General features: G+C 44.1%; 5 protein-coding genes across 6 annotated transcripts in view; 3 read left to right on the forward strand and 2 right to left on the reverse strand.

The window, feature by feature from the left end:
* Positions 1-8,265, reverse strand: part of LOC108161349 (mucin-17) — a 57,587-nt gene extending 49,322 nt beyond the window's left edge. Inside the window, exon 1 of the mRNA XM_033393273.1 lies at positions 7,610-8,265. The gene's annotated coding sequence lies outside the window, so the exon portion shown is untranslated. The remainder of the gene's footprint in view (positions 1-7,609) is intronic.
* A 3,669-nt stretch (positions 8,266-11,934) lies between these two features.
* On the reverse strand, positions 11,935-16,980 carry LOC108161352. 2 transcript variants are annotated; one of them, XR_004472875.1, is made up of 6 exons: positions 16,598-16,980; positions 15,077-16,522; positions 14,728-15,012; positions 14,542-14,671; positions 13,606-14,483; positions 11,935-11,981 (listed from the first exon to the last, which is right to left on the reverse strand). XR_004472875.1 is itself a non-coding variant. In XM_033393277.1 (5 exons), the coding sequence occupies exons 1-5, from the start codon at positions 16,931-16,933 to the stop codon at positions 14,317-14,319; spliced, it is 2,364 nt and encodes a 787-aa protein (XP_033249168.1). In that variant the 5' UTR covers positions 16,934-16,980; the 3' UTR covers positions 13,566-14,316. The 2 variants fall into 2 exon arrangements, 1 of the variants encoding a protein (XP_033249168.1); XM_033393277.1 differs by lacking the exon at positions 11,935-11,981 and having other exon boundaries at positions 13,566-14,483.
* On the forward strand, positions 11,955-13,518 carry LOC108161361 (cyclin-K). Its single transcript, XM_017295603.2, has one exon. It carries the CDS (start codon positions 12,226-12,228, stop codon positions 13,495-13,497), a length of 1,272 nt encoding a protein of 423 aa, XP_017151092.1. The 5' UTR covers positions 11,955-12,225; the 3' UTR covers positions 13,498-13,518.
* Positions 16,981-17,070: 90 nt separating the features above from the next.
* LOC108161371 lies at positions 17,071-17,572 on the forward strand. Its single transcript, XM_017295618.2, has 2 exons — positions 17,071-17,167; positions 17,261-17,572. Exons 1-2 carry the CDS (start codon positions 17,118-17,120, stop codon positions 17,550-17,552), a joined length of 342 nt encoding a protein of 113 aa, XP_017151107.1. The 5' UTR covers positions 17,071-17,117; the 3' UTR covers positions 17,553-17,572.
* On the forward strand, positions 17,342-25,837 carry LOC108161355 (protein real-time). Its single transcript, XM_017295598.2, has 6 exons — positions 17,342-17,802; positions 22,023-22,952; positions 23,010-23,268; positions 23,335-23,453; positions 24,090-24,435; positions 24,503-25,837. Exons 1-6 carry the CDS (start codon positions 17,740-17,742, stop codon positions 24,781-24,783), a joined length of 1,998 nt encoding a protein of 665 aa, XP_017151087.1. The 5' UTR covers positions 17,342-17,739; the 3' UTR covers positions 24,784-25,837.
* The last annotated feature ends 599 nt before the right edge of the window (positions 25,838-26,436 follow it).

The following is a 26,436-nucleotide window of genomic DNA, read 5'->3' on the forward strand; positions in this document are numbered from 1 at the left end:
ATAGAATGACGCGTCTGCATCGAAGATGAGAACTGGACACGCCTCAGCGCATGCGCAGCAGCAGCACCGGCAACCCAACAAAGTGCCACTTAAGAATACACTCGTACTCGTACTCGTACTCGTGTCCCAGCAAATGAATGAATGAATGGCCGACAGTCAGGCAAACTGGCAATTCCAGATGATAAGGCGAGTTAGACAGACAGAAAGATATAAGCAGAGAGATATGTATTCGGAGGAGAGACCATGCCCATCCACATTCAGAGGGAATGACGAAAGTAGGTGGGCGTTTAATCAACGGCTTCAGACGGCATGGGAGGGATTGTGGATTGTGGAATGGAAATGGAAATGCGGGGTTTAGTGGCATGAGGGAACAAAGGTCTCAGGAACGTGGGTGCAGCTCTCTGAGTAGCGATCATCGGTACGTGTCCCGGTTGCACAAATCAAACGAAATCTCTCGCTACCACAGGCCGTAAATTAAGCTCAAACTTTGATTTGAATTTTTATTTCTCGCTGCCTCTCTCTCGGACTCATTCTTGGTGTCTCTTTCTGTGGTTTCTGGATGGGAGTTTTTCTCTTTTGCTTTTTTGTGGCACCGCGTTTTGTGGGAACAAGGTCATACGAAAATGCTTTTTGGAAATTAAGTTGTTGTCAACTTCTTTGGGGAGAAAATGTGACAACAGCCAGAGTGAAGACCGACCTTCTAAAGTGTTTAGCGGTTGTGTTGGGAAGCAGGCAACAGAGCAATGGCTTTGTTTATGAAAAGAACACGGGAACTGTTCAACTGTTAGTCGATTAGGCAGCGAAAGATCTGGAAATTAGGCTAGTTTTTAACCCAAATAAAGTTTCTAGAATCATTAGGAGGAGTACGAAATTTGGATGGATCTGCAATGGCTGTGTAGAAATATTTCTTAGCTGTGGTTGGCTCACAAGTGAAGCGGGTGTGCAGGGGACTTAAGCCTTAGTAATAATAATATTATGGTATAATGTTAATAATAATAATATTATTAAATTAATATTAAAAACATATATATTTATCGAAAATATATCTGGTAGACCGTCATTACATACAAATTAGTGAGTTCTGCTTTCCACAATTTAATTATTCATTCCAAAGAGATCTACATAGAAAGTAGTTTTCCCAAAATCTATGCAATAGTTAACTCTAAGAACAACCCGTAATGGGTTAGTAAAAACAGACATAAATATATCTTGGAAAAAGTAGAAAGTTTTTGGTTCAAGAATAACGAAAGAAAGACACAAAAAAAGTATAAAATAAATACAAATAAAATACACAAAAAACCATTAAAATCAACGTACTAAAATATATTTTACTGCGCTTTTCCCCAATAATCATTGAACCTTAGCAAATGTATAATATTCATAATGAATAGGTATATCTAAGCTGCAGTCCCCATATCTTAAGCACTTAATAATTGTCTCGAATTTCAATCAAAAGATTACTCCACAGATCTCATGCTCGTACCATTCAAAGCTACGTGATGCCGCCGCTAATAAATTCATATCGTAAATATTTAAGTGAAATTGTTAGAAATTAACCATCAAATTGTTAGATAAACACAGCCAAAAAAATACAACAGCAAAAAAACCCAAACAAAAACGAAAAATAGCCAAACAAAAAGTGTTGTGTGTGGTTTATTTATGGGTCAACAAAAAATGAGCAGAAATTACATAAATTATGCAAATTGAGGACAAGATAGTCCCCCAAAAGAGGAAGCTTAACAAAACAGAAACAGAAAGAAAGAAATCGGATCGTGTTCGAAGACAAACAACACCTACACACAGAGATTCCCCCAAAGACAGAGGTGCCAGGTGTCAAAACTGAGACTGTGACACAAGCCGAGAGCACAAATACTCAAACCATTTCGATTCGATGCGGCCGAGAAGGAGCCGAGTCATTTGGATACATTGCCACCACTTGAATGGGTGAAAGTCTCTCTCGGCCAGACTCACTCAATCAAATGCATTATAATTGCCAGCAAATTAACAAAATGATTTTGCAATTGATTGAGGAGACAGAGACACCACCGCCCCACCATGATGGGATTTTGTAAAAGTGTGGCCAATCCCAGAGCGGAAGTTTCCCAAATTTATTTAACACATTTCAAAAGAACCGCTGGCTTTGGTTGAACGAACTCTCCAGCCAACATCTAGCCGGCACGGCACTCCAAAAACTAATCAAATCCTAACCAAGAACCATTACCCCAGACTCCGGGCAAGGCAAGTTCTTCTGTGCTTCGTTTCGACTGAAATCAAAACTTTAATGTACCGAAAATTAGTTGGCATTACATTTGTGGTTGGGATCGTGGATTGTGGCTAACCAAAATCGATTTGAGGTAATTTTTGCAATTGGTTTTGGATTTATTGGTTGATATTAAAGCAAAAGGAGGATAGGAAATTTGTGGTTATATTCTTTGCTGATGTATTGATCTAGTCTTTAGCTAATTACAAGAGCTTATTCCAGGTCATATTTAATCAAACCAATTCCCAGCTAATGTTTTGGTGTCATTATTGTAGTTATGAATATTTCTTATGTTTTTCTGATGATTGGACTCATATTTAATCCTTCTAGACTATATTTGATGCTTTATTCAGTCTTTAAACCATTCTTAACTTCGTTTCAGATTAGATTTCATCATCTTTATGCTTTAAATAAGGTTTCAGATAGTAATAAAGAACCCAAATGATAATAATAGGGGGTCTCTGAGTGTTTCAAGTTGATATCCCTAAGATATCCATAGAATCTTCCTTATTAAATCCATGTATGTATCTTTAAATTAAGAATGGCAGTACCAATTCCAGTATATCCCTAAGTAGTAATTAAAGAGCTAACAGTCTATTCGCTTATGGGAAATTTGTACAACGAATCAACGTCTTTCGCATCAGTGCGCCCGTATGGGCCCCTGGGGAACAGGGGTATTAAATCTATATTCCCCCTAAAAATAGTGAATATTTAATACATCCATCGCAGCAGGGACTCCAAAACTATTAATAGATCTTCCCATAGTCTGTACTCAAATGAGAATTCATAAATTAATAAATTCCCTTTCCAATTCGCCAAACAAAAATAATTTCCATTCTTAAAGTCCTAAGGTGGGATTACTAGTAATTCCATTTATGAATTCCCTTTCGAATTCTCAAGCCCATTTCCATTCTTAAAGGCAGAGAGAGGTAGGTACATTCCTTCACTCTTTTAGCCCGGATCTGCCCGGAGAAGCCTTTAACAATTGTTTTCTGTGTTTCTCAATCGTAGTAGACTTCGCGATGAAATGCAATGGAAACCAGTTTCGTTTCATTTCAGTTTCTCAAGACATAGTTAAGCTGTTGGGCTGTTGGCTGTGTGTTGCCTTATAGCATGCAAATCGGTGGCATTATTAGTCATTATGCGGCGGCTGGGGCTGCCTGTGTGTCTGTGTGTGTGAGTGGCAAAAGCTGCCACAAGAGCCGGTTCGGCCTTCACGCCGGCCCGCAAGAGAGGTGCGGCATGAAGCGGCATGCCATGGAGTGGAGTGGAGTGGACCGGACCGGACCGAATCGGTTTAGTTTAAGCGGCGGCCCAAATTTGGGGCGTTGAAAATGCTGTAGTATTTCAATTGGTTTTCCATTTGAAAAAGTACGTTTTTGCTACGTTGGAAAATGTTAATTAAGGCCCAAATTAGTGCCATCAATATGGAAAGGGGTAAGGAGAACAAGACCTGCAAAGGCGATGATTTGAAGGGTGGAATAATTACCATAGAAAAAATGACTATCTGCAGAGTCACACTTTCATGTCAGGGAAAAACAATCTAGTACTCGTATCTGGCACAGCATGGAGTTCTTGGAGTAGACTTCCTCTCGTCCGAAGACTGAGCCACAGAAGGGAGCAAAACGATGGCCTGACCCACTTGATCGCAGCAATCAATCTTTAAGCACATCTTCGATGATCTTGGGGGAGAACCAATGCCCCAGGCCTTGTGGCAATCGAAATGGAATTATGGAATAGGATACCGATGATTTCTTTTAATTTTATTTAGCCCAGTCATCGCTTGGCCTTTGGCCAAAAAGAGATACGACGATATTAAATACATTTTGTAGTTCCCTCTTCTACTTCTATACGCGTTGACCTGAATCATGACAGAAGGCAAGGCACGCACGATCCAAGAGCTCTCTGTGGTCTGTAGAAAGTGTCGCCCGCCGGTTGCCACTCTCTTTTTTTCTCTCTGACATTTCGTGGGGGGAAGGCTTAATGAACTTTCTGGGGATTCGCCCCACAATTGATAAACCATCTTAATGCCCCCATGGAAGCTTCAACTTTGACATACTCGTACTCCAAAGTGCGGCCAGCAGTTCATTGAAAGGCCACAAACGGGCAGAAAAAATATAACATTTTAATGGCTTTCTGCTTGAGGCTAAAGTCTTCAAGAATATCTATATATGTATATATGTATTTTTCCTAACTGCCGGTTAGGAAATTCTAATTAAAATGTTCAAGCTCTGCCCTGGTGGAATCTTCTCACATTTATGAGTGTTGTGCCGCTTCTTTCTGGCTTCTGGTGGGTTTTACAAGTCCATTGTTTGCGTGGTAGAGGATATTGCGTATGGGAATGGGAATGGGCATACATATATATAATACAAAAGGCAGGCAGATCTTGGGCTTAGTTTTTTCAACACTAATTGGAGGCCAAAGATGAAGACTTTGGAAAAGGAAAACTAAAAGAAAACCATGTGGAAAGTTAATCTAACAATTATTCAATTATCATTTAACCGCCGAGTGAGTGACAATTCAATGAACCAGGCACACAATCATTTATTTATTAAACATTAACAAGTTCAAATAAATTAAGGAAAAACTACCTGCTGTAAAAGCCACATTTATAATAACCAACGGACCTGTCCAACAGCCTCAAATTATGGCAGCCGAAGGATTAGCTAATAAACCATTTTGAAGATCATTTCGAAGACGGGGAGTCTCGGTCTCTAGAAAGCCCAAAAAAGGCCAAAACAACGTCCATCAATATGAAAACAAGAATACAAAAAGCCAACCAGAAATCAACAAACCGACATCTTAGGAAGGTCCACCAGGGGATACCCTGTACTTGGAGACAGGCTATGAAGAAAACTCTGAGTATGAAAGGATAATGTACAAAAATACAACAAGAAAAGGGTAAAATATTGGAATAATACTTGCAGATACCTCTTGTAATATGTATTCTAAAATAATTAGTTTTTGTCTTGAAGATTGCGGCTGCCACAACAATTTCTGAACACACCGCATCTGGCATTGGAGCTATTCCTTTCGTCTCTAAAATCCAGCTTATCTTTCTACCCCCCATTCTAATGGGTATTAAAACCACTCTAGAGAGGTAGCTGACACTTTGATGTGTGGACCCAAAGTGCTGGCCAACGACGAGTAGGCCTGCCTCGCGCTCGCTGCCACAAAAGCAAGTCCAAAAGTATGGCCAAGACACGCGTGATTTATGGGCACGTCTCCGTGGTCCGTGGCTCTATTCATCCAAGAATGTGTAATGTACGAGAGAATACATGTTTGGGGGTACAAGAAAAGCAACAAAAACAAAAACAGGAGAAACAGCAGCAGCAGCAGCAGCAGTAGAGAGATATTGATGCGGCCATAACCATTTCGGTTGAGTTCAACGCCGTCGCCGTCGCCGACCGTCCCGTCCCGTCACATTCGGAGTCTCTTTGGAGTTTTGTTCACGCTTCGTGGGTATCTGCCGGTCGGTGGTGTTGGTGGTGGTGGTGCTGCGGCTGCAATTGCAATTTGCAACATGCAACAGATCCTAAAACAATGCACAACACACACTACACAGCACACCACGCACCAGCACCAGCACCAAACCACCGGCTGCATTGCCAATCAAAATTGTTAACATATTGTGCAAAAAAAAATGAGAAAAACAACTCAACAACTCAGCGGCAGGCTACAACATTTACATGGATGGTGTTTTAGACAAATAACAATGGTATGGGCCCTGCACGGCTGCACTGTGAGAAATAATCATACGATAAGCCAAGTAATTGTGGGGCAATTTGAAGGGAAAAGATGGTTTTCTGGCTTTAAAAAGAGATGCAAATCAAAAGGAGATTAAATTTATATGCAGGTTGACCTACACTGTGAGAAATAATCATATCAACAGCTAATTATGGAGCAATTGTTAGGGAAGGAGCCGCCCCGTAAGTTCCTCCGAATACATCATTTAAAAAAATTCAAGCTCCAGACAGACAACCGCTAAGGTATCACATACACCTATAATTATGACGCGTAGGGTAGCAACAGGCCTCTTTTCTTGGATTTTTCGGTTACACCCAAACGACAGCAGCTGCAGCATGCCACATGGCTCTCCTCGATGCTCGCTGCCCGTTGCTGTGGCAGGTTCAATCAACTCTCGCTCTACCTCTGCCTCTTTTCTTTGAGGCAGAGAGAGAGCCAGGTAGAGAGGGAGATGGTACCGCACCATGTGCCTTAATGGCCTTGGCTTACGCCTGGGCCAACACACTCGAATTAGCTTGTCTAAGCGGTTTGACGCGCCCCATGGATGATCTAATCGTCATACACTTAGCACTTAATTGTGGCTCCTCCACCGACGACAGCGCCGCTGACTGCGCCGAATGCGACTGCCACCGCGACTGCCACCGCGGCGATGATAAATCACAGTCTCAAAGCAGCAAAAACAACAACCACATCAAATATTATTCATATCTGAAGCTAAACACGAAGTGATTTTACTCAAAATCTCAACTGAATCATCGGAGGGGATCATCTAAGGCGGAAATAATGCACTTCCGAGATGCTTTTTCATTGAATGGAATGCTAAATTTCATTAAGGGAAACGTACTAAAGTTTGGGTTAAACTAAAGCATAAGATAGGATACTCTAATAAAGAGAGAGAACCCTTTAAAGATCATACTTTGTGTTCTACTTTGGTATAGTTCAAGATCAAATAAAGCTTTTTAAGGCGGAAATAGTGCGTTTTCAAAGTGCTATGTGAAAAGCATATTCCAGAAAGCATTTAGGAAATAATATTTCAGTTTAAAACGTACTTTATCGTGGAGAATAATACTTAAAGTAAAAGAAAAATGATCTTTCAAAGAAATATTCCAAATACCTTAGACGAAAACTAAAATAAAACCTGTACAGAATCACAGAGTAAACAATCGAGAGCTTAGAAATGACTTCAACCCTCACTGTATCATATGGAGGAATGATCAAAGTCAGTGATAAATTCTATTTCAAAGCTTTCGTTTAGTTTCTTACCGAATTGGATCACAGAGTAAATAATTTATGGTTTAGAAAATCTGATCTCATATTTCATTTAGACATACTATACTTTAAGACCAACTGAATCATCAGAGGATATAATCTACGGCCTTGGGGTACCCTTTCTAATACCTATTTCATGCTAAATTTTGAGAAACAAAAGTATTTAAGATACTGAATCATCACAAGCGATAATCTAAGGCAAAAACATGGCAGTACAAAGCCTCGCTTTGAAATATCATTCATATTTAAGCCCGAAATGAATCATCGCAAACCTTAGACCATATTCTATCTACAAAAATATAATATAGTAGCTCCAATCTATGGTTTACTCACTTATTTAGCGTTATAGACTGAGGTATAACGTAAAAAATATTCCAATTGTCGACTGAAGATAATCCACATAGAATGATTCCAAAGAATGCATGCAGTAGAGATACACATACATACAAGTGTGTGTACGTGAGTGTATGATGAAGATGGGTAGAAGATACACAGAGAGAAAGATGGACAGAGAGACTGGTACTGGACTGATATCAAGAGAGAGCGCAGCGACGCTATAGTTGCACGATCTTCTGGTTATAACTTTTTGCAAGGCATTTTCTGATTTCTGCACGCCTATTTATCTCTATTTTTTGTTGTTGTTTTTTATTTAACCCGCTTAGCGTATAGTGTATTATTATTGAAAAGAAAAAACTTTTTCCGCCTAGGCAAGCACTTTTTTCTATAAAGTATAGCACACTGAAAGCCACTTTTTGTTTTCTGTTGTGTTGTGTTTTGCTGAGGAAGAGACCGTAGCGTAGCCCGAAACGAACGCGCATTAAGCCGGAGATGGTTGTTGGTTGGTATTTCAAAAATACTACAATACAGTACAGTGCATGTACTTGTGTCTGTGCGTGTGTGTATGTATGTACAACTGTTAACTGGGGGCCCCGGGTATTGGCCAAAAGAGAGAGAGCGCGCTCGCGATCTCCGCTTGTTGGTCTGGCAGTGGCGACGTTCAAAAAGTGACTGAACAAAGCGCAACGAAGCTGCAAACGTGTCTTAAACATTGGAAACTAGCCGCGAGCGCCGAGAGAGTGGCAGCAGGGAGAGCGCGATCCAAGCCGGAGTAAAAGCCAAGAATGAAAGACACAAAGAAACTGGTTAGGATGCCTTCTGCTTCTGCTTGTGCTTCTGCAGACCCGGCACAATTCTTGGCCAAAAGAAGCCACCCAAAGGAAGCTCCCCCCTTTCTTGCCAAGGTTAATAACATTGTTGTAGGCTTCTGCTGCAGCCGAGATCGGTGATCGGTGGAAGAAGAGACAGCATGTACATAACTAAAGGGAACTATAAATCTGCAACTCCTTACCTGTGCACCCTCGGGCATCTCTCTCTTACTGTGTCTCTGTATACCTCTGGCTTGGGAGACTTCCTCAACGAAAATAGAAACTCGTTTTCCCTCGAGGAACTCTCGCAGTTGTATTCAAATTTAGCCATGCCGTTGGCGGTTGGTTGGTTATGCAAAAAAGCAGACAAATCTTCCCACTGCGACAAAAGTGGGCGGCACAACAGGCCAGGCATTCAAGTGAGACTCCAACTCCAGTTTGGAGTAGTCGTTCCAGCAGCGTCCGGCACATAGCCAAAACTCCTGTTAGCTGCTCCTAGCACAAACGGGTCCCCTCCCCGTTCCGTTCAGTCCATTCGAGTGGTCCGCGCTCTGTTGACCGCATTATTGGATGTCTGCCGAAGAGGCAATTTGCAGTGAGAGACGGACAACTGGAAAGGCTTGTTATAAATAGTTTCGTACCTCAACTATGCCAAGGCGCTGCAGTCGCTGCTAATTGTCGTCGAAGCATGGTCATGGACGAGAGCAACAAGTGCTGCGGCGGCCTGGCGACGGGCGCTCCAATTGCTACAGCCGGCTTTGAGCGCTGGGATTTCGCTACCGCGTTTAAGTTTGTGTGTAATTTGCGATACCAGCAATTGCTGGGGCTGCAATGACAAGCATTAGACCACTTGGACACCTCCATTACGTTAATAACTATAGTTGAAAGCAATAAAAACAATTTATTAAGCAAAAAAATGCAAAATGACCGCGCATTTAAAATATAAAATCCGACCCTCAGAAATATACCGAAATATACCGTCTCATTTTAAAAATATACCGTAAATATACTGACGAATTCAAGATCTATTTTACATATTCCTCGTTTTTGATATTCCGTGGAATATTACTAGCTATATAACAAATTTAGCCCTGCCCACATAATTTTATCTGATTAATGAATCAATTCCCTTCTTGACTGGTTTGTTCTAAATACTTGCTTTTATTGGATCTTGTCTAAAAAAAGGTTTTAGCGAAATAGGTCAAACAAAAAAGGTTTTAGCGAAATGAACAAACAAAAACGAGGGGGAACGTTGTGAGTTGCTGCGGACACCGCAGCTCTACGGTTATACCCGATACTAAGTCAGTATGGCTCTCCTCCGGCAGACGCCGCTAATATTGAACGACACGACAAAGAGTGCGTGCGAGAGAAACAGAAAATCAGTCTGAGCGTGACGTCGGGCGCTGCGTAGCCACTGCAAATTGATTTGTTCCTATTGGCTATAAAAATGATCTGATCTGATCCAGATTCAGCAATCTGATAGATATGGTCATTATCTATGATTCTGCGTTTTTAGTTTTCTCGAATGTGCAATATTGTGGATGCAACAGATTTTCGTTCTTTGTGTGGGCGGAAGGGGGTGGGGCGAAATTTTAAGATACACGTTTTATTGTAAAATCTAACAGGAGTGCGGATACCAAATTTGGTTACTCTAGCCTTAATAGTCTCTGAGATTTTTGAATATCCCCAGATTTTCGTCCTTTGCGGGGGCGGAAGGGGGTGTGGCGAAATTTTGAAACAAACTCGTCTCGGTCCGATATATTAGGAGTGTGGATACCAAATTTGGTTGCTCTAGCTTTTGTAGTCTCTGAGATCTAGGCGCTAATGTTTTACTCTAAGCAAAGCCGCCTATGCTACGTGTGTTAGAGAGAGACAGGGCGAGAAAAAATGAAATTGTTTTCTTGATGCTGGCTATAATAATAATACGATCCAATTCAGATTTCGCAGTCTTAAAGATATGGACATTCTCTACAATTCTACGTTTTTGGTTTTCTCATATCTTTAAAATTGTGGATGCCACAGATTTTCGTCCTTTGTGGTGGCGGAAGTGGGCGGGGCGAAGTTTTGAAATATTTTTGTAGCAGTGACATATCACAGAAGTCTGGATCCAAAACATCGTTGCTCTAGCTCTTATAGTCTTTGAGCACTAGGCGCTGAAGGGGACGGACAGACGGACAGACGGACGGACGGACGGACGGACGGACGGACAGACGGACAGACAGACAGGGCTCAATCGACTCGGCTATTGATGCTGATCAAGAATATATATACTTTATGGGGTCGGAAACGATTCCTTCTGGACGTTACACACATCCACTTTTACCACAAATCTAATATACCCCAATACTTATTTTGAGTATCGGGTATAAAAAGAAAGAGGATAGTCGTTCGTATTGCTCAATGTAAAGATTCCGTTGAATAAGTCTGGCTAACTAAAATCCTTAGTTCTGCCTACATAATTTTAGGCCATTGATGAATAAATGTTCTACAAGATTGGCTAGTTTTTATTCTTTGCTTTTATTGTATTTTGACTAAAACAAGGCTTAAACAAAATAGTCCAACAAAAAAACAGTCGCAATGTTGCTGGTATTTGAAGACATAATGCGTGTATATGCCTTTGTATACCCTATTTCGTTAATTTGATATGAAGATCCTGTTTTTCGAACTGTTTTTAAAACGTAATTAATAAAGAAATTTTCTCAAATTGATATGTTTTAGACATATTCATGCATGTGATTTTGATCTTGTATATATATATTTATATATATCTCCTTATACCTATTCTTGGTCCTTGTAGGAAGACGATGAGCTGCAAAATATCGTTGAAATAGGTTAAAAATAGAGACTAAATTGTTTTTGCATTAATTGGAGCCTGGGATGACAAACATATTCTCAATTCTATATTATCCATTTCCCTAGGGTATGAAAAATAGTATTGACGATTTTCATTGGCCGAAAGCAAAACTCGAGTCCTTCCCGTTTTAACCGGTTCGTAATGTGGCGGTATATTTAAACCGAACACGTGAAAAACTAAGTTTATAATGATATATTATATGTGAAAACTAACTTTTCAATACCAATTTTAATACTATCCCGTTAAAGTTACCAACATGGCAAGTACCCTGCTAAATAGCATGATGCAGGAAACGGCCGACAGAATGTCCTGATGTGTCGTGTTAATATTCCACAAATAATTGCGGCATAGTCCCCTTTAGCGACTGTCCGAGTGTCTCCAGCTGTCAGCTTTTAAACTGTCTCAGCCTGAATGGTATACTATCCAAGGTCAAATTTTCCCCGAATAACATTCTGAATCAGCTTCAGCTCTATCCAGTTGGGTTCACCTCTTCAATGGTTGGGAATTGCAGTTCCAATCATCACCACATGTGATCTAAGTACAGTAATTAAAGTAAATAATTTAAAAGTATGGAATTTGTTGTGAACCTACCTATCGACTGGTGCGCGCCAAATAGATATGTACATGTATCAGCGCAGTTTTAGCATATCGATACATCATTTTGTACTGTTTACCAACACCCGCCGCTAGGGTTGCCAGCCAAAGACTGAAAAGAGAAATATTTTTCCACGTATTAAAACAATTGTACATTTATTTATAAATAAAACCAAAGTTAATAAGTTAGAAAGTTTTAAATTAAAGTAAAGTGTAAGATTGGTTGCCCTGCCATGCCCATGTCGTGTGGAGTGCTCCAGTACCATCCCTAGCACTCACTGCAACACGCACCACACCGCCGCAACGGAACCCAAACTGCGCACCGACCGCCGTCCCCCAGGAGCCGGAAAAGAGCGATGCCTTGCTGGTATTATGACAAAAAGGAACTGCGAGAGAGAACACCGTCAATTCTGGATGGCATCACATACGAGAACGAGCGGCGCTACCGCAAGGAGGGCGCCCGCTTCATCATGGAATGCGGCACAAAGATGGGACTCGGCCACAGCACGATGGCCACCGGAGTGGTGTACTTTCATCGGTTCTACATGTTCCACTCGTTCAGGAGCTTTCCACGCTACGTCACCGCCTGCTGTTGCCTCTTCTTCGCCGGCAAGGTGGAGGAGACGCCCAAAAAGTGTCGCGACATCATCAAAACCGCCCGCGGCATCCTCAACGATAACTATTTCTACTCGTTCGGGGAGGATCCCAAGGAGGAGGTAATGACACTGGAGCGCATTCTGCTGCAGACAATCAAGTTCGACCTGCAGGTGGAGCATCCTTACACATTTCTCCTCAAGTACGCCAAGTGCTTCAAGGGCGACCAGCAGAAGCTACAGAAGATGGTCCAAATGGCCTGGAATTTCGTCAATGACTCCCTCAGCACGGTCGTCTGTCTGCAGTGGGAGCCGGAGATCATAGCCGTTGCGCTCATCCATCTGGCCAGCAAACTGAGCAAATTCACGGTCCAGGACTGGGAGGGCCGGCAGCCGCAACACCAGCGCTGGTGGGACATGTTCGTGTCGGATGTGACGATGGATATACTGGAGGATATATGCCACCAGGTGTTGGATCTGTACCAGTCCACCCAGAAGGAGGCACAGCTACCAAACAGTCCGCCCCAGAAGCCCCCCAGTCGCGCCGACAGTCCTACAACTGTCAAGCCCATGAATCCCAGTGGAGGAGGAGTACCCGCCCAGCAGCAACAGCCGCCGCCGACGCCGCCCACAAACAGCAGCAGTGGCAATGGCAACCATTTGGACCTCAACAACATACAGAGCATCAAGTCGCTGGCCAATGCAGTGCCCTCCGCCGTCAGCTGCATCAACAACAGCAACAACGATGCACTGCCAGTGGTGCAGCAGCAGCAGGCGCCGCTGTCGGGACCCACGCCGCCTGGAGGAGGGCAGGCCAACTATCATATGTACCATGCGCCACCGCCACCTCCGCCTCCCGTAGTGCCTATGCCACAGTATGCCGCAGCAGCATGGAATGTCCAGCAGCCGCCGCCCACGCATTATAATGCTGCCGTTGCGCCGCCCCCACCAATGCCCCCGAATATGGGGGCTTCTGGGGGCCCAGGCGGTGGCTATTACAATGCAGGACGACAGCCGCAGCAGCGATACCAATAGACAGAAACACAACGCAGTGGGGAAAGTGGAAGCAAGCGGCTTGCAAGTACAGATTATACATATTAATAATTAATAAAGCGTAATTTTATTAAAAACAAACATTCTCACCGTTTTACATCAAATCGGAGTCGAGTCGAGGGTGGAGCAGGGCAGGAGGAGGGAGTCGGGTCGGAGTCGTAGTCCTGCCTGTTGTGTCTTCCACTAATATCCTGGATGATCCTCTCCTTTGGGGCTGTCTGAAGTGTATGCTGTATGCTGTATGCTGTATGCTGTGGCGTGTGTGTCTGTCTGAGATTTACTTTCCTACTTAGAGTTTATTCAGATTTCTTTTGTTTCCTTGTTTTTGTTTTTCAGTATACAAGCTAAGCTATGTACGAGTTATACATAATGATGTATGTATGTATTGTTGGATGTTTATATATATATATATATGTATATATATGGTATATGCGTATGTAGGTGATATACGTTTAGAGGGCGTGTGTGGCATATACATAGATAATGGGCGGGGGCGGTACTGTACTGTAACTATATCGATATTGCAAAACTCGGTTAACGATTAAATTGTTTCGGAGTAACGTCGTACGATTACACCCTTTCTCTCTTTTTTTGTTTTTGTTTAAGTACACACTAAACATGGGGGGGATTCTTACATTCTCTCCATGGATTCTCATACGTTTCCTCAATCGGAATTTCAACATAAAACGCAGCTAAGCATACAATTTTCATTTGATTTTTAGTGTGTTGTGGGTGTTCGTGTTTCTGTCTGTAGATGAATGTGCGTGTGCGTTTGCGTTTGCGTGTGCGTGGGTCCTTCCTCTAACATTTGCGCGTTAATGTCAGCTCTCCACTTACATAATACTGCGGTATCATCAGAAACTCGGGCAAAGATCGCCGCGTCGCCGAAGTTGAGGTTGAGGAGCCGGCAGCAGCCGCTGCTGCAAACGACGATGCAGCTGCCTGGCGCACAATTTGACCAACTTTTCCTGGTTTTACAAAGACAAAAGTTATCTGAAGCCCACAAAGCACTAATTATTATGTTACCCAGCACATTGGCGCGATGGAAACGCGCATCCAGTTGCCGCAAAACAGAGAGATCTCGATGGCGGGCCCAGGAATCCAAAATATCCGCCACCTTAACGGGCACCAAAGCAGTGGTTTCCCCTTCGCTTGTCTAAGAATAAATGTTACAGGATATTAATTGTGCATCGCTCGAACTGCTAGTCGTACCCTTTTAAATTGCACACGAAGCTGCTGCTGGGTGACCAGATCGATCAGCTTCTTGAGCTTGCGGTGGTTGCACTGCCGCTTGGAGGCCTGCAGCAGCAGCTGTTTGAGATTCCCAGCACTGCTGACTGGCGGCTTGGACAGCTGTTCGAAGTATGTGTGCAGCAGGGATTTGTCATAGGAAATTTTTAGCTTGTCCAGCGCCTGCACCAGATGCTCCTCATCGCACAGTTGTCCTGTGGACAGACGCGCCACCAGCAGCTCAGTCGAAAAGCTTTGCTTGAGCAGCTGCAAAAAAAGGCAAGCATTTAAGGAACAATCCCTATAAATGACTCCCTCAGAGCAGCCTCACCTGCACGCCGCCAAAATTATTATCACACGAAATAAACCTTTGGTTATAGGCGGGACCCAGACTGGGACCGGCACCAGCCGCACCGCTATGCCAGCCGGCAAACAGGCCCCCAGCCTCATCAAAGTAACCCGGCGATCCGCTGCGACATCGTGTTTGTTCCGCCCGGGTGTAGAGGGAGAGACTGCTGCCTCGGTTGCTGCCCACCCTGCGCCGGCACTTGGTGCAGGTGCTCATATCGAGGGCCTTGCCAATGGTGTTGGCCAGAAACTCCTTCTCCAGACAGTCCAGGCAGTTTTCCTCGTTGTTGCTCGTCAGGTCAAAGTGTGCCATAGACGAGGATGATGCGGCCATGGCCACCACGGCCGCTGCAGCCACCAGCATGGGAGCCACCGTATCGGCACCCTGCAGCGGCAGTTGCTGGCAGGAGGATGCGGAAGTCGCTCGAAAGTCCGTGCAGCTGTAGCAGCGCTCATCGAAGCTGGCCGAGGGCTGGGAACGCCGCGACTTCGAGGACGAGCTACTCTTGGACATCACCGACGAGGAGTTGGACAGTCGCTTGGGCTTGGCGCCCGTCAGCTTCGGTTCCGGATGATCGCTGGGCACGCTGGTGCTCCGACTGAAGCTGGAGCCGGTGTACAGTGTGCTGGGCAGGGATTGGGCCAGCGCTGTGTCCGCCAGCTGGCCAATGCCATGAGGCTGACCACCCTCCTCCTCTGTTCCGCCAATCAATTCATCCAAGTCCATGTCCACGCCACTGCCAGTGCCGTCCTTGATCTGATCCAGGTTGAGACTAATCCGGGCAAACTTTTTGTTGAGACGCTGCTTCTGCTGCTGCAGGGCATCCTCCTGGGGGAAATCATCGATGGGCGAGCTGTACAGCTGCCTGCCCTGCGTGGGCGTGACCATGCCCATGCCGCTCATCTGGCTGTAGTCCCGCTGCATCAGCAGAAGATTGGCCTGAGGCAGGGCGCCGAGATCCTGGGCACCGCTGGCAAACTCCAGCTCGGAGGAGGGATCCGGTTCGAAGTCCATTTCCAGAAACTCGGTTTCATCATCGGCGCCGAGCAGATCTGGAAGACCCACGGGCAGTCCAAAGTCGAGATGGTGCCGTCCGCCACGTCCCATGGCGGCGGCATCCATCGAGAGGTCAAAGTCGGCGCCGTCGCCGCGATACGCGTACACACAGTCGTCCGAATTAAGGGATATCTCCTCGGCCTCCACATCGTCGTCGTCGAGCAGGATGAGATCGTCGCCGTAAAAGTTGTCGCTGGCGTAGCTCAGGTTCTCCGTGGAGTTGTTCATGGAGGTGCGGCTGGAGCTGAGGCCGCCGCCACCGCCTCCACCAAAAGCCGCATCGGTGGGCGATAAGGCAGCGGCGGCAGCTGCCATTCCATAGCCGGCTACATCCAGATCCAAGGCGCAGTAGGCGGCCGCCGCGCCTGCAATCTGTGCGTGGGAGAGGGGGAAAACGCCACTGAAAATTGCTTATACACGACGGAGTGAGAGCGAGAGTGCACTTGCCTTATCACCGACGGCACCGCTGCCGCCGCCTTCGGTTTCAAGAGCCGACACAGCCACAGCCAACGCCGCTGCAGCGCAGTCTCCTGTCCCCACGGCGCCCCCACCACCCCCCTCATCATCGGCGCCTATGGTAGAGGCTGAGGCTGGTGTTGTTGGTGCCTGTTTCGTGCCCATTGTCGCCCCTGTCGCACAATCGATTTGTCTGAGGAGTTTTGGATGCTCGTCCGGCACATCGGAAGTTGTGTACTTGTTCACGGCACTGCTGTATTCGACAAGACTGTTGTTGTTATTAAGATTTAAACGCCAATTCAATTTATTTATTTCACGAAAATCCATTCCATCTAAAGTCTCGGGATGGCAGACAACTATCGATTGCGGTGCTCAGAGCGTATCGACAGCACAAGCAGTGATATGTGGTGCACGATATATCGTATCTACCTACCTACCAAACTCTAGTTTGGTTTTGAAATTAGTTGGAAGAACTTCTAACATATACACTAGATGTAACTGTCTTAGAAATATGAGTCACAATACTTTTGTTGGCTTCAGTATTAGTAAAAATATATGGGAGTAAGTTCATAAGATTAAAAAGATTCTGAGATTCCTGAAATTTTACATTGTCGACACTTGGAAATATTTTTCAAATAAATTCCAAATTCGAAGTACATCGATTGCCTGCCAGTACTATCGCCACCAGGCCACCCACGCAAACGGAAGAAAACCATCGATAGCCACCCAGCCAGCGCTTCTGCTCACGCTGTCGCTGCCGCTGCTGCCCCACTGCTCCAACAATATCACTAACGTTTTGCTCCACCAAGAGAGAGAAAGGCTTTCCCCGCTTTCCACGGCCAGCTGCGGTTGCAACGCCATCAACAACGACCCAAACACGCTGGGGCCTGTTTGCACAGGAATACAACAATACAACATTGAGAGCAGTGTTAAAATAAATCTGTGAATAATCATTTGAAAGTGTCATGAGAAAGTATAGCTCGTAAACGGAATAATATACTTCTCAAAAGTGAACTGTTAAACGGGGCCGAGAACCACCCACGGACTGTACGAAATACGGAAAAGTGCAATAAGTGAAAATTGATTTTTAACCAGTGTCAAGTGTGAATTGAGAGCACAGGAACAACAACAAGATGGTGCAGAAATTCCAATCCCCCGTTCGGGTCTACAAATATCCCTTTGAGCTGGTGATGAAGGTGTGTATCTTTTGTTTGCAGCAGCAGCACCAGCAGTACCAGCACCAGGCGTGTAGGCGTGTCTCTTCCGTGTCGCCCCCACACCCGCCATCACTGCTCTGCTCAGCTCTATAGACATGTTTGTTTTATTTATAATTTTCGTGATTAATGCTGGTTACAACACATTCTTAATTATGCGAACAGCAGCTGTTGATTGATTTTCATTCGGAAGCGCAATCTTCCTGCACTCGGATTTCCCTTGCAGAAGATAAATAAAATTAACCTTGGACAGCCATAATTTCCCCCTCTCTGGGCTCAAAGAGAGCGCAGCGCCTCTGTCCAGCTATCTCACTCTATCTCTGGTGGTGCTCTCTTTGTCTGTCTGTAGTTTCATGAATGGGAAATCGCTCTCATAACAAAAGATGAGAGGCTGTAGGAAGTGAGAGGGGTTGGGAGGCGGAGAGGAAAGGATTGCTTTGGAGGCCGCAGCTTTGGATACACTTACAGATCGTTTGTTTCTTAAAACATTGAATATTGAACATTGATATGATGTAACAAATGCAACTGCAGATTTTTGCTTAAAAAATAATGCCCAATGCACAGTTTTAGCCTGAATTTCAGGGAATTTATTCCCTTTGTGACAAACATCTGCTTGAAATCATAGTACCCTCTCTTAGAGCGTACAATGCTAGGAGAGAGGAAGCCACTATCCCATTGAATCAAGAGGAGCACAGCGGGAGAGAGAGATAGAGATAGCTCATGTTCGTGATTTGCATTCGCAAAAGATCCGTCCGTCTTTTCTCTCACACAATGGGACAAAACTCACAATTGAGACAGGAAATAAGCGATTATGGCCCATTTGTACAATAACAATCAGGGAAAATGATACACCATAAAAGCACAAAAAACTATATACATGTGAATGTGTGGGTTGCGTTATACAACTGATAACAGTACTGCTGTCAGATACAGATACAAATGTCTATGGTACAGTGGACACTGGTTTTAGGGTGTAAGATACTTGCGACATGGTTACTTCAGAGGTTTACTTGATATCTTATCTATTAGCTTTTATAGCCTTCCATCGAGTGTTGATTGTATTAATACTGGTATGAAAACATTCCATCAAATTGGCTTATATTCCATAGACATATATTTTCCTGATAAAATCCCACCGAAACAACAGCCAATCCCCGATTACTTTGTGACGCATTTTCTATACATGCACTTAATATAAATTATCTAGAACTTATCATAGGAAAAACCCCCCCTCTTTAATTAAATTTTAACACACCAGATGGCGCAACTAGTTTATTATCAGTATTTATTAAAAGCAAAAATATATATATTATTTTCTGTAGTTGGCGAGTCCAAAAGTCCAGAGCATAATGTCATTGACTCGAAACATGTTTATCCATGGGACTCATTCATGCCACTATATCGTAGTATATGCCATATGCCTTTCGAGTAAAGAAAAACTAATTGGCTTAACAGTAAATAATCGCATTATACTATCTATCTATCTATCTATCTGTCTGCCCCATCTATCACCCACTGAACGAGTGGTCACGTTTTCAAATGTTCATATGAAAGGTGCCCCCTGTCTCTCTCACTCTGTCTGGGCTGTGTGTGGAGGCAGAGGATGTGGGTACTCAGGGCATTACGAGTGTATGTCTGATTGGACAGTTTTTTTGCGAGCATTATATTCATCACTGGGAAGGGGAGTGAACCAATTCATGATATGATATGAGTTAAATTATAGTTTCAATTGTTTGGTGGCGCAATAAACGCAATAGGCATTGTAAATTCCTCTTTGGTAACTGGTACGTGGCAATACCAAGGCTAGACATTGGATATCTTTTCACCAGAGCCCCAGGCAAAGGCAGCAGAACTTTCAAATTAAGTAAATAAATATCAGGTGTCAAAGCTGAATCAGTTTCGAAGCAAAAGTTGTTGGGAACTACTGCAATCAGGTATCCAATTTCCACAAAAGTTGTTTACTCTTTTTTCAATCACTAATGGAAAAAGATTTGGGACTGAAATTGGAAATCAGTTTTCATTTCTTTACAAAGATTTATAGATCCAGAGATTTATTACTGCGAAGCTAACAATCTTTAATCCTCAATTATAGTTGTCTCCTAGAGATGACAACAACTAATTATAAGCAACTTCAGCAGACAGAAATAATAATTCATAATATTGCATTATTGACGTAATATCCAATAGGCTGAAATGCATTTGCGGCGGTAGATCAAGGTCATCCTCGATATATGTACATTTGTTTGGCTCGGAGCGACGACACCGCGACACTACACACGCTCCCGAGTGTCGAGAGTCGCGAATGCGCTTCGCTGTGAAACGAGTCTCGGGAGGAGAGAAGTTTCAATACGAAACGTATACGGCGCCCCCATACGTCACATGTGCCAAGTGAATTTGCACACTTTCTATATATAGGAGAGCCGCTGCGAAAAGCGAAAACAAAAGCAGAACCCGTGCCACTGACACTCACTCCCTACTGCCTACTCCCCACTCCACACTCCCCACTCCCCACTGCCTTCTGCTTCTGCTTCTGCCTCTCCCTCTGGCTGTTTTTTGAGTCACTGTAAAAGCGAACGAAGCAACGAACCGACAAAGTTTTTAATGGCCAATTAGCATATACCATGACTCCACGGGAACAAGGACAACTCATCCACCCGTTGGGCAGGACGAACAGAAGGGTTTGTTTGTGTGCGGGACTGTTGCTTGAACTCTCCAAATCGACCATAAATCTGTTCAAGACCGAGGCGCGAGACCTTTAGGCCCCCGTGCAGAGGTCGTAAATCGTCGCTCATGTGGTTGTTCACACGTATCCAGCAGCTAAATAATTCAGCCATCGATGGGGGCACGGGACCCAACAAGTTGTCCTGGGCCTCGCTTTTTCCAAGACACACGGCGGACCCGGCCCGGACCCAGTCCGTGGCGACACAATCTGCCTTGAACCTTTTAATTATTAAGCAAGTTCGGCTCAATTACGTACAAGGCGCAGCGCGGTGGGGCAGGGCCTGTCCTGGCAGAGGAAAATGTCGGCCTTCGAGTGCATCTTAAAGGACACGCGACCATGGATGGGTGGCCTTGGTGGCCTTACTGGGGCCCTCTCGGCTGTTTTTCTGTTCTGCATAATTTTCTAAACTTTTATTAGGGCATGCCGTTGGGTGTATGCTTTTCAAAAATCAATGAGGTCTTAGCTTCTGGCACGACATTCCGTGTGAGAATTAACAGCAGCGCCGCATTTGGTAATTATAATAAATTGCACACACACATACAAAGGAATGTACATTTGTACAATATTTAGAAGGCAGTTCCTTTTTTGTGCAATAAGCAATTTGTGTTTCGATTTTTCCAAGCACAATTTTTGTGTGTGCAATAAACAGACAATCATCTAATGAGAATTCCAGTGGCGAGAAGTATCTGCACAATGAGAGAAAATTAGACGGAATTTCCAACTGAAAGAAAACATTCTCACAATTAGAGAGATAGCAAAATTATCTACACTTTCCATAGAAAATATATTCTGTGATCAAAGAGACTTTTCTCAATGGAAATTCGGTTTCTCTGGCTCTTAAAAGTAGTTCCAGATATCTATATTCCCTTTGTATCGCTGTAAGTTCTTACTTGTTCAAAAAACCCACTTTCTGGTGTCCTATTTTTCGCCCAGTGTATTTGTAAATGCCCGTGTGGGGAATGCGGCGTAGTTTGCTCATTTGTTTATGCCACCCGACGAGATAAAGCTGAAGAAGCTCTCGCTGGCGACCATAAAAAGAAAGAACTAGGCCAAAAGCAGCACGAACCACAGATGCTCTAACTCTAATTAGAGCAACTAAAAATAGAACCTGTTTGTGCTCTCCAATATTTAAGCGTGCAATTGTGGGCTTTTCCAAACGAAAATTAATAGAAAATATTAAGGGAAAAGCCCGAAGCAAGAGTACGCCAAAAATAGCATTTTGTGTGTGTGGAAATTTTTGGCAAATATTTTGCAAATGTTTTGTGTACAAGAGGGTGGAAGGGGGGGGGGGGGGGCAGGGGTCCAGGCCAAAATCCTAGCCGAGTTCATGTTCATAAATTGGCCCACGTTCAAGGCCGATTGGCATTGTGCCCTAGAGTTGCAGAGTGGCTGCAAAAGGGCGAGACATCCACCCTAAACCTCTGAAAAATCTCAGTAGTTTCACGCTCATCTCATCCTTTTTCTATCTATATTGTTCTAGGCCTATGAGCGACGCTTCCCCAAATGCCCACAGATGCCCATAGTCCTTGACTGCGATGTCATCAAGATTGAGTCGCTGGAGAACGGGGCCAAGACAAACACCACCCGCCGCTGCAAGCTGGCTGTGGATGCCCCCTACATCTTCAAGAAGCTGATTGGCGTCGATTTCGTATACTTCCTGCAGCACAACTATCTGGACATGAGCAACCGCACGCTGAGCATCGAGGCCGTCAACGAGAGCTTCTCCTCGCGCATCGAGATCTTCGAGCGGTGTCGCTACTACGCCCATCCGGACAACGCCGAATGGACGTGCTTCGATCAGACGGCCACGCTGGACATCAAGAACTTCTTTGGCTTTGAGCACTCCATGGAGAAGATGGGCATGAAGCAGTACACACAAACGACGCTCAAGGGCAAGGAGATCATTGAGTATTTCATCAATCAACTGGAGCAGGAAGGCGTCACACATGTGGACCGTTGGGTGCCGCCACTCGATGCCGCCAAGTCCCCAACACCGGAACAGAAACAGCATCACGATATCCTGCTCGATGGCGACTTCATAGCCCGCAATCTGGGCCAGCTCTCCCCGATGCAGGAGTCCAAGCTGCTGGAGCTGCGAAAAATGCTCGATGGTGTCGATGATCTGGAGCGTGTGCCCAGTTATCAGACCATCCTGCGTTTCTTGTCAGCCAGGGACTGGCACGTGAGCCAGGCCTTTGCCATGCTCTGCGACTCGCTTCAGTGGCGCAAAGAGCATCGCATGGATTCGCTCCTCGAGGAGTACACCGAGCCAGCGGTGGTGGTGGAGCACTTTCCAGGCGGCTGGCATCATCACGACAAGGATGGCAGGCCCATCTATATACTACGATTGGGTCACATGGATGTCAAGGGTTTGCTAAAGAGTCTGGGCATGGAAGGGCTTTTACGCTTGGTAAGTTTTCGAATCCCAAATAGTCTCTGGATTTCGTGCTGATCTTGCTGCCAATAGGCCCTACACATTTGCGAGGAGGGAATACAAAAGATCAATGAATCTGCGGAGCGTTTGGATAAACCCGTCTTGAATTGGTCTTTGCTGGTGGACCTGGAGGGCCTGTCTATGCGCCATTTGTGGCGTCCCGGCATCAAGGCCTTGCTGTACATCATCGAGACTGTGGAGCGCAATTATCCAGAGACCATGGGACGTGTGCTGGTGGTGCGAGCGCCTCGAGTGTTCCCCATTGCCTGGACCATTGTGAGCGCTTTCATTGGTGAGTGGGTTTTTTGCACTGCCTTTCCACTGCCTCTGTTATATAATCGTTTCCTGCCACACACAGATGAGCACACACGCTCAAAGTTCCTGTTCTATGGCCCCGATTGTGAGCACATGAAGGACGGTCTGGCCCAGTACATTGACGAGGAGATAGTCCCCGATTTTCTGGGCGGCCCTTGCAAGGTAAATCGATGATATACATAGATGTGTACATATGTAGCTCTCTTTCGATATGTAGTTTTGCAGTTTGTTTGGGAACGGCAGTGTAGATACAAGTATATTTGATTCGTTATTTATTTGTTTGTATATTTTTTGTAAACATTTATCGCCTCTTTTGCGGCTCTGCGGTTTGCTGCAGACTGTGGCGCATGTGTCGGAGCAAGTCAGTCAGAAATACTTTACGCATTGTTATTTAGCTAAATGCGATTGTGTAAGCAGCTCCTCCAAACTATAAATACTCTTTCTCGTTGCGCTCTCTGCGATATGTCATGTGTCATGTCACCGCCCAGTACCGTATATTCCTTTGTCCATCGTTCGTTTTACACACTCTTTGTTACACTCTTTGTGTCCTTTATCGTCTTTCTTTTGTGTTTTTCTGTCTGCGAACTGTGTCAAGTCCATACATATGTGCGCCGCTCTGCCGCTGCTGCTTAGCATTGACATCCGCAAACCATGTCCCATGTCCTCATGTCCGTGTCTACTTTGTCTCAGTTGAAACTGTCTTTAACTGTTTTAAACGCTTACTTCTAGCCAAAGATAGATCTTCCTTTCAGCCACTATAAAGTTCTATAAATAAAATGTCTGCTTTATGCTTCCCAGACGATGATACACGAGGGAGGACTGGTGCCAAAGACCCTCTACAAGGCGAATTCCCTGGAGGATCATGATGATGATGTAACCATTGTCTCGCCTGGCGCTGCCACTGCCAGTGCCGAGGCTTCATTGGCTCCAGTGGCTCTGGCACCTATGAAGCGCCTGTCGGCCAACCATCAGCATGACCATCAGAATCTGTACAAGAGTGTAGACCTGAAGCCCGGATTTAGCCACGAGCTGCTCATCCGCAACGAGGATCCCAAGAGTGTGCTGACATGGGACTTTGATGTGATGCGCAACGACTTGCACTTTACACTGTATCGCGTGACCCAGGAGCTGCCAGAGAAGAATGGTATAAAAACCCCATACCCCTTTCCATTTGAAGGAGTTTTCATTGTTATTTTTTCTGCCTCCCTCAGATGATGCTGTTTCCTACTTTGATCTGCAGGACTTTGTTGAGGGCACCAACTACTTCCGGGAGGAGCCCACCCTCATCTGTCGGCACAAGGAGAGTGTGCAGGGCTCGCATGTGATGCACCACAACGACAGCTATCTGATGCACTGGTTCAGTCCGTCGGGGGCTCAGCTAAACCTCTTCTATGAGGTCCTTAGCTCAGTCAACTACAAGGGCTCGATGACCAGCCTGCAGTCGGCCTTCTCCTCCAACTCGTCGGCGGCCAGCTCGGTGCAGAGTCGATGATATGAGACGAATGGTGAGGGTGGAAGGGGTGCTGCTGCTGCTGCACGACCGTCACCGCTCGAGGAGCCCCTGGAGGCGGCGGACCTGCTGTCAGGGACGTTAATGGAGAAGAGCCTCAATCTGTACGACACGCCGGATATATTCTTTTAAGCGGACACCACACCACAGCTGCAATCTCTTCTATAGTTTAGTTCTAGTTTAATCTTTAGTTAATTTAGCAAAATGTTTAGTTTCGGTTCTTAAATTATATTTATATCTTAAAGTATATTATTATACAACATTTTAGCAACGTTTCTTTCTGCACCGCAAACGATTCTGTATATCTACGAATATAATCACACGAATATCTCAATACTTGATTAGTGTAAGCCAAAAACAAAAACAAAAGTAAAGCTGAAGAAATTATGTGACTCTCATACGTACGGTTGTAACCCGAGGATGGAAATTTTAATATATCACACACGACGCAACATTCATTTCGCAAAAACCAATTTGTCAATTAGTATATATTTTAGCAAGTATATATATTATATTTAGCAGCTTAAACGCAAATTAAACTTAGAAATTACGTAAATATTTTGGTAGGAACAGCAGCTGCAGCTGTAGCTGCATTTTTTAATGCTTTTTATATCAAATGCAAATGCAAGCGGAAGAGAAATTATGAGATTTACAAGTAAACAAAAATCTATTTAATCAATGACTAACGACTACGTGTTACCTAAATAGTTTAATTCTTCAAAATCGTACCGTTTAGAGGATTTCAAAAATGATTTTAAAAAGCATACACACAGAACTTGAGTACAACAATACAATACAATACAATATATACATACAATTTTAATTTGTGCTCCAAATTAGCTGCAAACGAAATCGATATTTATGACTTAAGAAACATGATAATCACTAAATAGAGAAATATAAATTTATTGAACAAAAACGCCAAGAAACGCAAGACCGATAGACCGCGCATTGCATGTTAACTAAGTGTAAGTCGTAATAGTAATAATAAATATGGCATCATCAATAAAAACCGATTAGATCAATTAAAAATGCATTTGTCAAAGTGCTGTCCTGTCATTTGTCTGTGACGCAAATACTGGGAAAACAAACAGGTGGAACGGATTGTCATACGAATTCCTAGTTCTAAATTTAGTAATTATACTAAGTGCCCAATTTGGCACAGAGCCTCTTCTTAACTTGACGGATCCGCAGCTATTGGAATACTGCAAAATAAAATAGTTTCAGGAAATGCAATCTAAAAGACCTCAGATTTATTAAAGATACCACAAGGAAAGCTTACAAATTGGAGCTTAATTAAATCGCAATAAAAGTCGCTATATGAAATATCTGTCATAGAAATAAATGGTCGAAGCTCCAGTTTTCATTAGAAAAATACTTTCTTTGGTTAATATTATTTAAAAATAGCACCTTCCCAATTATTATTTAATTCCTCTACGCTTACAGTCTGCAATTGTCCAAGTTCAACGCCAATCATTTACCTGCAGTAAAAACCTATATATTTTACAGTCTAAGATAGTCAAAAGAAACTTCACAAGTGTTTGATTAAACATACACTATCTCTACGTAATCGCACCCTGCTTTTCTTTTCAAACCAAATTTGAATACGCGCCAATGTCTGTAGCTGTAATGCAA

Source organism: Drosophila miranda, chromosome 4 (assembly GCF_003369915.1).
Source record: "Drosophila miranda strain MSH22 chromosome 4, D.miranda_PacBio2.1, whole genome shotgun sequence".
Classification (NCBI taxonomy): domain Eukaryota; kingdom Metazoa; phylum Arthropoda; class Insecta; order Diptera; family Drosophilidae; genus Drosophila; species Drosophila miranda.

Excerpts from the sequence above, each read along its gene's own strand:
- LOC108161361 (XM_017295603.2), top strand. The coding sequence starts at position 12,226 with ATGCCTTGCTGGTATTATGACAAAAAGGAACTGCGAGAGAGAACACCG.
- LOC108161352 (XM_033393277.1), bottom strand. The coding sequence starts at position 16,933 with ATGGATTTTCGTGAAATAAATAAATTGAATTGGCGTTTAAATCTTAAT. Across the intron at positions 16,523-16,597 it reads GCGGTGCCGTCGGTGATAAG|ATTGCAGGCGCGGCGGCCGC; the intron begins GCAAGTGCACTC and ends TCCCACGCACAG. Across the intron at positions 15,013-15,076 it reads ATAATTTTGGCGGCGTGCAG|CTGCTCAAGCAAAGCTTTTC; the intron begins GTGAGGCTGCTC and ends CTTTTTTTGCAG.
- LOC108161371 (XM_017295618.2), top strand. The coding sequence starts at position 17,118 with ATGAGTCACAATACTTTTGTTGGCTTCAGTATTAGTAAAAATATATGG. Across the intron at positions 17,168-17,260 it reads ATTAGTAAAAATATATGGGA|TACATCGATTGCCTGCCAGT; the intron begins GTAAGTTCATAA and ends CCAAATTCGAAG.
- LOC108161355 (XM_017295598.2), top strand. The coding sequence starts at position 17,740 with ATGGTGCAGAAATTCCAATCCCCCGTTCGGGTCTACAAATATCCCTTT. Across the intron at positions 17,803-22,022 it reads CCTTTGAGCTGGTGATGAAG|GCCTATGAGCGACGCTTCCC; the intron begins GTGTGTATCTTT and ends ATATTGTTCTAG. Across the intron at positions 23,454-24,089 it reads TTCTGGGCGGCCCTTGCAAG|ACGATGATACACGAGGGAGG; the intron begins GTAAATCGATGA and ends TATGCTTCCCAG.